Below are 14,869 nucleotides of genomic sequence, written 5' to 3' on the forward strand. Positions count from 1 at the left end.
ATCGGCTGGAATTGATAACGCGAGCTTTATGAGATTATTTCGGGATTTTTGTTCAGAGGTAGGAACAGGGATGGGCTGTGAGCTTCGGGGGGATTTCTAATGCAAAAATGTGGACAAGATCTACGGCTACAATTGTCATTGCAGAAAAAGGGTGTGGTCTTGGCCGACCATTTAGAGTTCAAGTCCGCGAGTCGTTATCGGTTGTGGGAGAATTAGGGGTTTGCTCCACCTCATAATTCCTGGTGGCCTACCCACCATATTTCACTTACCTCGATTTTGCGGTACGAATTCATCAATATAGTCCTTGCTATAGTTCTCTGGCTCATCTTCTTGCCATCTGGCTATAGCCATTTCGACATTTTTCTTCTTTCTTTTTTCGATAAATTTTTTTTGTTCTGCTCTGAGTTCGTTGTTTCTATGGAAATTATCGTGCAGACAAAGTTACCAGAAGCTTGAAAAGCCAAACCTTAACGAGACTATGGCGTATTTCAGATGCTTTTCGATGTATTCAGATTGATTTACTCACCACTGAGATTACTCTTGAATTCCACATTTTTGATATACTCGTATGTATCTGGAAATATAAAATTGATTAACCAGAAATGTTTTCCCCGCTAATTCATTACTCTCTAAAATGAGCAACTTTTCCCCCTTTTACCCGTATCTGTGTCGATCATCGTTTACGAGATCCCCATGAGGCACATCCTTGGACACGCTGTAAAAAGAAAAATTTCTCTTCCCCATTTGCAGGAAGAAAATGCCACTTTACCTCCCTTTAAATAAATCCCTTTCCATGGCAACTTAATCACGTCGTTCAAGAAAGGAAATATAGCTCGTTCCTGTTATGTACGTAAAACTATTACCCAATTTGAAGCTATGAACGATCATTTTTTCATTCTTTCATCCACGCGGGCCTTAATTCGTTCCATCTCGATTAAAAAATGATCCCATTTCAGCACACGTGATCGCATTTATGATGCCAATCAAGCACGTGCCCGCGCTTGGGAGGAAGGCGCACTCGTTTATTCAGCCTCACATAAACAGCCTCATTGATCACTCGCCCTCGTATAGCGAATCAAATTCGCCTCAAAACCACAGAAAAGCAACCGAAACAAACAAAAAGCTCTGCAGGGGGGTCCCGCATTATCGATGGGGATCGGGGGGAAGCCCGGGGGGGACAACGGAACCGGACATGACGCCATGCCGAGAGAACGGCGGAAGATGCTTGAAACAATGGCGACTTTTTGTCGTCGCAATTAGGCCATCGCATGGCGTGGTTTTCGACTGACACAGGTCCGTATTCAGGAGTTTTTCCCTTACACTCGACCGGCGACCCTTGACAGATCAACTAAACAATCAATTACGTCACAAACTGGTCTCCAGGGTGCGAAGGGTGAGCAGGGAATTAGATCGCCTCGACGCGTCTTTTCAATCGTCCAAAAGTGCCGTATGGCGTCCTTTTGACATTTTCCAACATATGGTTTTATCAGCCTCGCAGATCGATGCCGAGGGCGTGTGGAAAAAAAATTATCCGCCTAATGCCGTAAGTGTTTTAGTGGCGAAATTAGGCATTCACCTGGGACCGGGTAAACCCCATGTAAATTTGAAGAGAATCTGTGATGAGAGATTAGTAGTGTCGGCGATTGATCATGATAAAGCCAGTGAACAGTTGTTGTGACCATATTACATGCCCCACTAAGTGATAAGCAAACATGCACAGTAGTTCCGGTTTTAATCACTTTGCAAACGTTTGAAAGCGAAAACTTTGAAGTTGCATTCCTCTGAAGTATTGTCTAAATATACATTAACAGTCACGCATGGTGCGAATGTCGCCACTTTGATGATCATAGTGTGACAATAACACACAAATTCTACACGATCCAAATTAATTACTTATCTCTAATCCGCGTAAAAGAAAAACTCTTGTCCGTCACACACCGTCGACCGTGTCGGATGCCGGTGCACAATCTGAAATCACAAATAACGACGCACCGGTAAGTTATCAAAGATAAAGGCCACATGTTTGATTTAGTCATCAGAGGCGCATTTTTGGCGAAGCCCTGGAATAGTTAATAAAGCTAATTAACCCTCCCTTAGGGAGAGGGCCTGAGTGCTTCGGCGTTGGCCGCAACTTAATTTGCTCCACCGCCGCAGCTTATTAATAATTTGCCGCCGCTTCCCGGGGCACTTAATCCCCATAATTCGCCCCTGCTACGCCCCACGGTCTGAATCTCCCCCGTAGAAATGCGTGGTGCAATCAAAGAGCGAGTGTATAAGATTCTTTCGATTCGCTCGAGTGATTCCTGGGGGTGTGGCGTGGGTAATTCGGGACCATTTTCAACCCTCGATGTTTTCTGATGATTGCGGCGACTTTTCAGGATTAGGGCTTCTTATTTTAAAGTCACTAAAAACCCGCGAATTAAAGGTGAACATTGTGAAAGTTGAACGGGACGTTCAGTCGTTTCTGTCTGGAGTCTGGCGAAGATCAAGATCAAGTGCGAGATCAAGGTGAGGTAAAGGGGCGGGGATCCTAAGGGGAGCACCAGAAATGGAAAACTGTGAAGAAAGATTTTCGCAGACATGCGAATGATGGATTCGTCCCTATGGAAGTGTAAGGAAGTGTTGCGCGACTTTTAGTATTTCAGTGACGTCGATCACGCACAGCGTTCAAATGGAGTTTCTCCAGCGGCTGGAGCAAACTATGCGTCTTCAAACTGAAGGTCAACCGATCCAGGTGCCTGGAAGGCAATTTCTATGCAAATCATGGGACTAAGGAGCTTCACGTCTCATGGTCTTTTCGGCTTTAAACTTGTAAATTTTGACAACGATCCTTAAAAGCATAATTTTTTCTTACCCCCACTTGCTGCTTTAAGCCCCTAATAAGTACCTTCAACGAAATCCCGTCAGAATTACAATTAAATCTCCATTTCGGCTCGGCGTAATGGAGGTTTCCATTTAAATAAGATTAGGTCTGTAATCCCCAAAACCTCTGCGAAATCCCCTATAGCACAGTATGTTGTCATAAGCAGTTTCGGGCAACAAATCTAACGGGCCAACAATGGGCCGACAACAATAGTTGACACTTCAATACGGCAAATATTTGTTGTAGCTACCGGTGCGGTGCTTGATGGGATCGCCCCACGTTCGACTCTTCACCGGGGAAGTTTCACCGTCCCTCCCTTGCTGCGAAGTGCCAAAGAACAAACAATTCATAAATTAACAGGCTTCAGGTTTTTTCTCAAAGAAAAAAGCGAGTAATCTCGATCTCGGATCGAAAGGTATACGCGCCGGCAAAGAAAGCGTTCAAGGGTGGATTCTGGGGGCGAGGGGGAGATTGCCGCCCCCCCAGGACGTTGGGGAAAATCAATAGGAGAAGAAAGCCGGTTCCGGAACGGTTGGCTGCGTCTCAGATTCGCGAGACGAGGGCCGATCACCGAGACGCACCGCAAAATGGGGCCCGCCATTTGCATAAGCGACCCTTTGGTTTCTTCTAAAAAGGTGAAAAGGATTCCGGGTTAATTGCTTGTTTGGCCCTTATCGATAAATCCCTGCTATTGTGATTGAAATGCGCATCACCTTCCTTCCGCATGCAATAGGGTGACCCTTCGCCCCCCGCTGGCTTTTTCAAGTGTCCCATAAACATTTTAATGAACTACCTCTTCTCGTCCTATTGGAACCAAAGTCTGTTTTAATAGACTTCGCATTATAGAGTCGCTCTATTGTTACGAACCGCCGGTGACATTGATACAGCTGCTGGCCTGGAAACCGATCAGTGGCGTGGTATAGAGGTTGCTTTTTTGACGTCTCCAAATTTGGTTTTTTCGGTTGACTGTTTAGCTGGAAGTGATTGCTTATGCATGGGGCAGAAATCAGTTGAAGAAGTGCTGCAAGAAGAAATCAGGTACGAGTTGATAAATTTGATTGACGGAATAGCATTGGGGCCCTCTGCTACGCCTATGGCGATAAATGGAGTTTGATGCCCGGTGGCAGAGTCAAACTGCTATGGGAGAATAAAAAGGATTTTAGGCAATTATGATGGATTGAGGACTGTGGAGTTTTTCTGAAATATGCAATGTTAGAAAACATTTATAAAATTTACTGAATTCTCAAGCTTTAAACTCTCTAAGGAGCAAATTATGACTGTGACTGTAACTGCAGGGTAATTTCTACAGAAACGTTAAAACGGGGCCTAGCTATCGGTTAGATTCTTCGTTTCTATGAAAACTAGCTTGATATGAAAAATAAATTCAATAAACCTAAATGAAAATTAGGACCGCACTAGTTACTTGACCCCGTATCTCAAAAACGAAAAGAGACGTTGGAACTTTATTTGCGTGAAAGTATCAAGATGACTAATTCGTGCAATTTTTTAAAGCAACTGCTCCGCGGGTTTCTGAGATAGCAGTGTTTAAGTCTGAAAACTGCCAAGAAGAGTGTACCTCCCTGGATTTATGATCTAAATTTTGAAGCCCTCTCTGAACCATTCTAACGTGAAAAATTGCGCTTCTTAAAGCAAGCAAAACTCAATTCGAATCCTTCTCTACCATTATCTACATAAAACACTTTTCTGAGCTCATGGGGAAACTTATGGAAACCTTTTTGTTTATTCCCGACTTATTTAAATTATTTAAAGCTCCGCATTTTTTTTTATTTTCGAAAACTTTTAGAACTTTTTCAATGCTTTTCATTCGTCCCAGGAACTTTCAGGATGATTTTTAAGTTTTCTGAACTTTTCTGACTTGGTAGAAAGCGTTGAAAGTTTTAGTCTGGTTTCACGGCAGTCTCTAAACTTTTCCAAACCGTTTAGAATGTTTGAGAAGCTTCCATAGATCGCGAAATTGCTATGAGCCCAGGAAATGGAACTTTTGAAAAATTCTGGAACTCTCAAAATATTTTTAAAAAATTTTAATTTTGTTGTATGTAATTTGTTTTAGTTTTGTTTTAAAATTTATTTTTGTTTCCAAACTCTAAATTTTTCTACACATTTTCCGGAGAAATGGCCCAAAATTTTTCAAGAGCTACTTTTTCCCTAGGGTTATAGCTTCGTAAAGTTCCCTCTCTGTCACTATTCCATTTTTTTCCAGAATCGTGAGGAATAAGGCTGCAGAAAAGGCGAAGCATGCGCACCAGGCGACTACCAGCGCAGGTTCGTCGACGTCACCAGGAGGACCAGTGTCGGTCATCGCGCATGCACCGTCCACGCAGCTGAGCGAACCTCGTCCAGGCGCATACAGCATTAACGGGATCTTAGGCCTGCAACATGATCCTAATGGCAACAGTATCAAACGCAAGAGGTTAGATGACCATGGTAAGTCTGTTCGCTCATGAACAATGAAAATTTTGTCTGTAGCTCTGTAGCTACCATTGGTACAAAGCCCCTATTATCGGGTCTAAAAAGTGATTTAGAGCAATAACAACGTGCTAACACTAACGATTATCCAAAACACTATTTGATTTCCCAGCGGGGCCCGGTGTGCGGGGTTCCATTGTGCGTGGCTCACCCTTCGCATTGACATTTCGAAGTTTGCTCTTTTTTGGCTCCCCCGGTGGCAATTTCAGCCCCGCCCTTCATACAGGGGCGCCACATTGCTTTAATAGAATAATTATTGGCTCTGATTTCTATGTTTTTTAATACGTGCAGCGGGGCGGGAAAATTGCTTTTAAGCACTTTATGGACTAGTTTATGTTTGGAAGTTGGTGGTGATTTATTGCACCTTTCAGTACTTTACCATGAATGCTTCGCAAATGAGTGCTTTGGTCGGAGAGAAGGACAGTCTTAGTTAGTTGGCAATTCCTTTGAAGTAGCAGGGAAAAATTTGAAGAAACCTTCCTAAAATTTAATGAAGTTATTGAAGCGAAAATCCAGGTCTTTTAATAACTTCAGGAAAACAGAATTGCGTCTTCAAAAAGGGCAGCTGGGTTCGTCGAACCTAGCCTTCAAAAAGTAACCAAAAATTTTTTTTTAAATCACTCAAATAATACCAATTTTCAGTCCTAAGAAAATCAGTGTGATCTTGAGAAACCCGTCGAAAACTAGTCCTAACTGGCGAACAGTACTCAGGAAACTTTGTTCTACATATCTTGAGAGTGACGGGAAAAATTTTTAAGGGACCTGAGGACGTTTTTTCGAAAAATTATGAGTTTTGATAAAAAAATATGAATAACTCGAGAGAATTTTATGAAAACTTAGAAAACCTTACGACATGTAAGATAAACGTAAAGGAAACTCAAATAACTCGGGGAGAGCTTTAGAACTGCATTAACCATATGAGGATATTTTGCAATGACTGATTAAAATAGGAAATTTAATTATGTCCAAGATAAATTTATTAAGAGACAGCCAGGTAATGGTCAATGACATGGGGGTAATGATGAATAAGATTGAGTAATCTGGGATGCTTTTGAAAGACTCAGGAGGTTTTTTACGTTAAAGCTACGTTAAACCTAAGAAAGTTTAAGAACTGTAAAGAAGATTATTGACGAATGGTAAGAAAATTTCAGGAGCATTCTATTTGGTAAAATCTTCAGAAAAGGAATGATTCTACTACCATTATTGATACGAGCATGATATGCGAAAATCTTGACAACATGATGAACTCAAACGCCCAAAGCATCCGTTACGGTGTATCAATTATGGGCCCGATGTAAGGTCTACAAAATCTCTGCCCTGCAATTAAATAATTTCAAAATGTTTATCGCAGGTCGAAGCGTAAATGCAACAACAATAAGCGAAACCTAAACTGTGATGTCATGTTGTACAAACTTTTAAGCAAATTGGCATCGTGTCGGCGCAACCTCCCTAATAACCGATTCTGCAATCAATTGTTTTGTGTCGACCGATTTCAGTACGGTTTCGGTAGATTTTCGATTTGGAAATGCAAAATTATTGGGTTATTTTTAACCGTTTGTGATTGCATTGACACGTTTCTTTTTTCTGTCCTACTGCACGTGTTGCAATCTTGATTAAAAACCGCAATACATCACGTCTTTAAAGGGCATTTACGTTGCAATGCGAATGCTCAGTTGCACAAGGATTTGGAAATAAAAAAACCCGCTTCGGGGATGAAAGGGGGACGGCTCTAAATTACCCCCCCGGCTGAGATAATAAACAAGCCTCTCGACCACTGTCCACTTTGGCCAAATCTGTTGCGAGCAACTTTCGTCGTTTTGTTTTTTGTTCCCCAGGAGGCCGCGCTTTGTTCCCGCTTTAAATGCCAAAAAGGGTAAATTCAACCCTTCCGGGGGATAGATGATTAATTTTTACTCGGGGACGACGACAATGACGGCGGCTTTCTCCGGATCTTTTCAGTTCCTATTGCTATTTCCGGAACCTTGCAAAGAGCCCTTAAATCATTAGGGTGGTAAGAACTGAGATCGTGAATACCCCGCGTAATAATTAGTTAACTCAAAATTTTATCAAAAAGCCCGAAAGACGAATGGGATATTGCTTGCCGTGTTGGAATCCAACAAAGGCGTCTCTATTCGTTCGTGGCTAAAGTAAGCGTCCTGACGTCACGCATCGGCGCGTCGTTTTTCCACTAATTGGGCCACAAAGTGACGCCTAATTTCGAAGACGCCGCCTTTCGTTTGCATTTAAACTACTAAGTTCCTTTGCAGGGAAATTAGGTACTTGAGCAGCTGGCATTTTCTTCTAGAGGAATGCTTTTGAAGAATCGCAACACTAAATTTTGATCAGGCCACAATTAAACACTGATATCTCTGAATTCGAGAGTACTCTCAGAACATTGGGCTTAGGAGTCTTTTTAACATCTGTTTAGGCCTGAAACTGTGAGGAAACTGGTCCTCTGATACTGCAAGTAATCATTCCCTGAACCCCTCCAATTATTCAAGATTCAGTTTTGCGCTGAATAATACTAAGCTAGATCTATTCGCCTCACAAAAGCCATAGTTAGAGATTTCCATGAAAACTTAATAAATTTCCAATTATTTGCATCCTCGGAATTTCGATGAAATTAAACAGTTTTTCGCGAGTTTTAAAGAATTTCTTCAATTTTCTAAATTTCTATATCAATTTCTAAACAACACACTGAGGATACTCGCAGAGAAAATTGGTAAAATTCCCTGAAAACGACTTTTTCTTGAAACTTTCCCTAAAACTTTAAAAATAATTGTGTGAATTGCTGAAGCGTTGATCAGAGTAATTTTTTCCATGATATGCGTTCAGATTCACCATTTTCTAGAGAATGTATCAAAAGGCGAAGTACAGCGCCAAATTTCTTTATTCCCTTCCAAAATCCCCTCGAAACGAACATTTATGATACTTGAAATACCTCGAAAACGGTTCAATTATCTTTCAAATTGAAGTCTCCCACTGATATTCATTAGGAGCAATTGGAAAATAATAGCAGCAAGATGAATTCTTTGGAACTGAAGAAAAGTCCAGAAACCACCCATGGAGTCGCCCAATCAACCCATCCATGCAAAATATTCAGCCGAGACACCAAAAAAAGCCGTTTTTCGTTGAAAATTGAATTGTTTCTACACTAAACTTTTCCCTGTAAGGGAGAGCTAAAAGCATCGGACTTCCCCACTCCGCCTGTTGTTTAATGTCAGTTCTGGAAACGGAAGGAAATTCCAGCCAAGAAGGGCATAACTCAAATCGAGAAAGGGCCCTAAACTGCCACGCTGACCGGAAACAAAGGACCCTTAAAGTCGGCCTGCCCCTCGTCTTAAGAGAGACCCCTCCATCACGAGTTCTTTGATTTTCCCTCGACTTTCGACCAAAAACCTGAAGCCCGCTACTTGCATTACAGGAATAAAGTTATTCGTGAAGTAATCAAAATGCTAAAAGGGACAAGTCGTGAACAGGGTCTCATATGGCGTACTTCACGCTCGGTGAGCACCCACTTTACGATCGGCAGCTTTAATGTTTATAAATTAATATTTTGACAATTTCATGGCCCTGATTATTTATTGGTTTGATTACGACATGTGCCTGATTCTTCACTCGTTTGAGCTTCTGTCCGGACATGCTTTCATCGGCAATTAAGGGAAAAATGCTATTTTTCGCAGTCGTCAGTATCCGGCCCTTATATCGGATCCCCACGGGGGCGGCAACCACCCCCGATGGCGGTCACCTAGCAACGACGTCGCGTCTTAGCGGCAAACGTGTCTTGCTATTGGTCAAAACGCAGCCCGCCAAGTTGATTTACGCTGATGGGTCCAGATGAGTGGTGATCATAAAACTGGAGCGCCACAGTTCTGCTCCCTCTAAAGTGGTTTTGTTTTTACGGGGTGAGTTTGAATGGAAGCAAAAATTACCTGCTGGATGAGGGTAGGGGGACATCCAGGATAAGCCGGGGATCTTCGCCCCTTAGCAAGAGTAACCTGAACTAACCTGATTTTTATTTATGAAGGGATGAGTCCATTAAAGGTGGGTGGAAAGGAACCTGATTTGCCATAGATTTTCAAACTGGAGGTTGGCAGGACTGCGTGGGAATTTAGCCCTAAACGGTACTAATTCAGGTTGGAGAATTTAAGGACTAAATGGTTCTAAAATTGTAAAATATATCCAGCAGATCAGTACGACGGATATGTACCACAAACCAGTGGTTTTGACCGGGCTGCCCGGATGCAACACAATGCAACGCAATCTAAAAAAACCATTAATACCGTTTTTCAGAGAAATTGCCGATAATGCAATAAATGGTTATTGGAAAAATATGGCAAGTCTGAGGGGCTGCAACAGCACTGATTCGATATGTTCTATAACAGATGGATCAGTAAACAAATCCAACATGTTACGAGTCATCAAAACTCGATTAATTCTCAGGCTTATGGCTCGCAAGAACAATGTTACCGTTGACCCTCAAGTCAATTAATCAAATTACAAGCCGTCACTGATAAGACGACTCATAACTTTCCATTGATCACTCTAATAATGATTCCATAAATTGCCATGACTAGTCGGTTTTGCGGGAAAATCTCTTCAAGACGCCAGTGCGCATATTTCGAGCTAAAACTCTAGTCTAATACGGATAGGCGGCTTTAATGGAAAAACCATTGTAATCAATGTATCCCTCCATTTTTTTATGTGTCGCTTTGGCCTTTCACATGGAATGATCGGTCCATTATTGCTTCCGTGATTTATCAGAGCCGGTGTATCCGTTCGCGGGTTCGTTATTGCGATTATATTGACTAGTCGAAGGGCCCATTTCGAATAAATCGAGGTCCATTGTTGGCCCTTTTGACTTCCCCTCTCTATCGTTCTATCAAACGAATGTTAGATACTTTCAGCAGTGACAATGCTAGCTGGGAAAAGTTCTTATTTATTTCGTCCATTTATTGTTTCTTGGGCAAATGCTGCAGTTTAATACAAAACGAGGCCCCATGCGGAGTCGAAAGGGAAAATCGCCCGATTCATCGTAATTCCGGTCAACTCCAGTAGATCTGGTTAGTGCAGATTAGTGCTATTCACTTTAAGGAATTTTTTGTTTATTAAACTAATTGGAACTAAGCCAACACCTAAAATTATTTTATCACCAACGAATATCCCTCGTTCAACTCTTTACCTCTTACTTATTAGGAGATATTATATTCCAACAGAATCGTAAAGAATTTTTGGTGAGTTTTCGCAGTAAATCATTATTTCACTTCTTTACTGTCATACCTCTAGTAATCTTGGGGTTCTACGAAATGGTTCGAGTTTATACTGGTTTTATACTGATTCTCAAAGTTAATTTGAATTTATACGGGTTTTTTGACGTGAAATGTGTTGATAGCACCACCGTTTCAAAAGTCTGAATCGATGTGTGGACCTTCTAAAAATTTATGTTACTTCAAAGTTTTAAGACTTTGACAGATCCCAAAACTCTGCTCTCACATGACCCTGAAAAGACTTGAAAATCTCCATCCAGACTTCCGTGGAGACCACGCATGCACAAGTAGTCTCACTGTAGGAGACTGATTTATTGTGGGTTGCGTTCACCATTTTCTTTTTTCTTATTTCACAAACCCCAGAGTGGCTCAATCGGATACAGCCTTAATTGTGGCAAATACGAACCTCATCATTCTCGCCATTTTCGGTGAACTTTTGCTTGATCCGGACCAAGAAAGCATGGATTCCTCGCTCGTTTTATGAAATCCACAATACGTTGCAATAGTTCTTATCGGTCCTACAGAATAGAAGCACAGACATCTTGCTCAAATTGAGATTTGATTCGAGCAGCAGCTTCACTAAAAATGTTCCCCATTTATTTTCTCTTGTCTCGCAATGTATATGTAGGCGCCTTGAATTTTTGGTATGTATGGGGCACCTCCTGCGGCCTCCTTCGGTAAACTGAGGCAGCTCCTGTAGGTATACGGAAAACAGTTAGAGAGTTGTTTTGATTGGTATGATTTTATGAAACCTGACCATATAGAGACAGATAACAACATTTAGGGCCATTAATTGGACGTGCCCTGTTTAACTCCCAAATGAATCGTGGCAAATGACGCGCGAACATAAATCTGGCCGGCACCCATCGAAAATAATTAAACTAAACCTGGCCATTGTCGGCAGTCGGAAAATGAAATTTTGCAAAATATAGATAATAAAACATATCCAGTGGGATAGCCCCAATTAATGTAAAATATAATGGGATTTCGTTTGGGCTCGGCCCCGATTATTGTTTGAACAATCCCGGCCGGAGTGCGCGCCTTTTGTTACATCGTTGCGACATTACCCGATTAAAATTATAGATACGGAGGCGGTTTTGTTTGCTTCAATTTGGTTTCTGTTTTGACTCGATTTAATTTTAGTCATTAACTGATAACGCAACACCAAATGAAGCCAATAAGTACGATTCGAATTTCCTTTGCAGATGAAAACCGAGATCTCAACGGGCACCACGACGAAGACATCAAGAGGCAGCGGTCTCAATACAACGGGGATCCTCTTTATTCGAACGTAAGTTCAACATATGATTATAGCTAAACTGTAAACTGAATTAGGACAATAATGGTTTTATACATATAAGTTCAGTAGTAATTGCACGTGAAACGTTTATTTAGCAGCGGTATGTTGATCAAATAACATATTGTGTACGTATGCGTATGGGCATATACAAACATCAATGCATCCTTATTGCTTTGCCGATAGAAAGTGGCTCATTTTTATTAGGCATTTTAATCGGTTTTAAGGGGAAATTGTTCTAATTTTGATAATGCAATGCCTCGCCGTTTTTTTTTTGCTTCAAACTGATCTAAGTTATTCTGTTATAAAATCACGAGGAAGGCCCGCCCGAGTGGTTTAGATGTTTTTTCTCATGTTGGTCTCAAGATTTGCTCCTTTAAATCGAAGATTTTCTGACATCAGATAGAACATGAAAAGAGTGAAACGGGGGTTTGCGAATGTTTTATTTCTAAGACCGAATGTAAAACGCCATAAGTAGTCTCTTCTATCGAAAGACGTTTTTCCCCGATGAAATGTATGATATATACTATAGGGTTTGGTTGTGAAACAAGGACAGGAACCAGCCATTTATACATCGTAGCAAACGAAAATATATATGAATTTTTGAGAATTAAAAACAGCTCTTTATACCTATTTATCCATTAGCACATAACAAATCGGAGCTTTAGAACAGCTTCTAGAAAATTTGTATTACCCTCAGATCAAAATTTTAGAAATTCTCTCTGTTCCACAAGAATTATGAAACATTAAATACAGGGTGTTTCCTAACTACGTGTAAAAAATTTAAAGGCGTAATCCTCGACTGATTTTGAGTCAAAAAAGTTTAATAAACATATGTCCGCAAATGCCTTGTTTCCAAGATACAGGGTGTTGACTGAAAGCCGTTGAAAAAGGTTTTAAAGGTTTCTAAAGCAAGGTCCCCGGATTGTAATCCTCTGGACTTCTACTTTTGGGGTGATCTGAAGAGACTTGTCTATGCTGTCCCAATAAACACTCTAGATCAACTTCAGGAACGTATAATTACCGGATGTGAAACGATACGCAACACACCAGGAGTTTTCGAGAGAGTGAGACAATCATTAACAAGAAGGATGGAAGCGTGCATTATGAGTAATGGTGGTCATTTTCAGCAATTCTTATAATTAATCATTAAAGCATTCCCCCAAAAAATTGTCTTTTCTAAAATTCAAACACCCAAATTGAGTCATTTTGGAAATAAAATCTCTTTTTCTTGTCACATTTCAACACCCTGTATCTTGGAAACAAGGCATTTGCGGACATATGTTTATTAAACTTTTTTGACTCAAAATCAGTCGAGGATTACGCCTTTAAATTTTTTACACGTAGTTAGGAAACACCCTGTATAAATCAATAATAATAATTTTGTTCATCAAAATAAGATTCGCTGTTTTTGCTCCCCAAGCTGTTGTTTGTAATGGAATATGTTGTTCAGATCTTAATTCTCCATCTACATACCAATTTTCAAGTTTTTAAAATTATTTTATCGGTTTTAATGGAATGCCTATAATAATTATTTGCAAAGTTTCCTCCTGCGTTTAACTGCAATGCGTTCTTAACATTGTGGTGAATGCTAATGTATCATTGTGTTTGTCACTGATCATACATATACAATATTTCACTGGTTTATCGTTCACTAGCACTAACAAAACCAATTTTAACTTCCCATGGAGTATTTTATATGTTTACGCAATTCAAGGAACAAGTAAAAACATGATGAACAAAATCCTGTCTTTCTTCTCCAGCTTTGGCCGGGCAAATGGTCAATTAAGGACGAACACAAGCTCTTATCCGAACTGGGAGGTGCCGGCACCACCACAGGCCAGTCAGGGGGTTACTATGACCCCCACGGGGGTTTCTCAGGGGTGACCGGGGTGACCTCGGCCGCAGACATTTACGACACCATCAACACCATGAGCCAGTCGGGCCAAAATCTCTACACGCCGCCCCTGGCAGGATCTCTAGGTACGTACAAAACCATCCTATAGGGCTGCTTGCATGCTTGTTTGTGTAACTGTTTTAAAGCATGGTTGCTTTTGACGTAATTCAGGTACCGGTTCGCTAACGCCGCTGGCGCCCATCACTATGCATGAAATGAAAATCGAATCTACAACGAGGCTCATGGATCCCACCAAGTACGATCCCTCCATGTCGCCCTACCATTCAAGTATGTTTGTTTCTCCTTTGCTGTTAGTGCATGTTTTTTTTTTGTTCCTTTGCATGTATGTTTATTTTTTTTGTTGAACGTACAGCAAACGAAAACTCGCCCTACATGAACACAGTGGAAGGATCCTCTCCATCGCTGCCGTTAGCTCTTCCTGCAGAACCTCCCACGAGTCAGTCGGCAGGATCCCCGGATCCTGCCGCCCTTACAGTGTTGCAGCCCAGTGGGAATGGGCAGGTGTCAACACAGCATTATAGCGCGATGTTGCCAAGTTTCGCTGGCTACTCGGCAGGTTTGTTGCGTGTTTTTTGATAATAGTCATCCAGAGAATGCCTGAAAATAGTTGCATCATGATTATAGTGCTTAGTGTTTGAGCAGTGACACGATTTCTTTCGACGAATTCCTTTATACTAAGAATCTTCAAACTTATTCAAGTTCAAGATTTCAAGCAAGAAAATGGCACTGTCGCGATTAACTTTTGTTTCTACGCATAGAAATTAATACGTCAGAAATTAACAGAAAAAATTTGAAGTTTGAGCGGACAATGTTGACAGAAAAAACTAAAGAAAGGGGTTTAAGGATTATATGCGGACTAGATTGGTTTCTTTATTTCCACAGGAACCGCTGTAGTACCAGGTACGGACTACGCTTACAGTACAGCGTACAGCCAGTACGGTGCCACCTACGGCACCTACGGATACGGCTCTGCCTCCAGCGGGTTACTCAGTAAGTAAACAGTGAGTATTATTACAAGTAGACTGTTCCTATCTCGG

At 41.2% G+C, this 14,869-nt stretch overlaps 1 protein-coding gene across 4 annotated transcripts in view; it reads left to right on the plus strand.

Moving 5' to 3' along the window:
- Positions 1–14,869, plus strand: part of LOC136415372 (paired box protein Pax-2a-like) — an 81,437-nt gene that overhangs the window by 64,195 nt on the left and 2,373 nt on the right. For 3 of the 4 annotated variants that reach the window (XM_066399926.1, XM_066399928.1, XM_066399927.1), the window contains exons 6-11: positions 5,085–5,308; positions 11,823–11,908; positions 13,678–13,897; positions 13,983–14,099; positions 14,185–14,388; positions 14,715–14,822. In XM_066399926.1, the coding sequence (XP_066256023.1) occupies positions 5,085–5,308; positions 11,823–11,908; positions 13,678–13,897; positions 13,983–14,099; positions 14,185–14,388; positions 14,715–14,822 (959 nt within the window). Of the gene's footprint in view, positions 1–5,084; positions 5,309–11,822; positions 11,909–13,677; positions 13,898–13,982; positions 14,100–14,184; positions 14,389–14,714; positions 14,834–14,869 lie in introns of all 4 variants that reach the window. The other variant, XM_066399929.1, reaches the window with a different exon arrangement.

The sequence above is a fragment of the Euwallacea similis genome, chromosome 20 (assembly GCF_039881205.1).
Source record: "Euwallacea similis isolate ESF13 chromosome 20, ESF131.1, whole genome shotgun sequence".
Lineage (NCBI taxonomy): Eukaryota > Metazoa > Arthropoda > Insecta > Coleoptera > Curculionidae > Euwallacea > Euwallacea similis.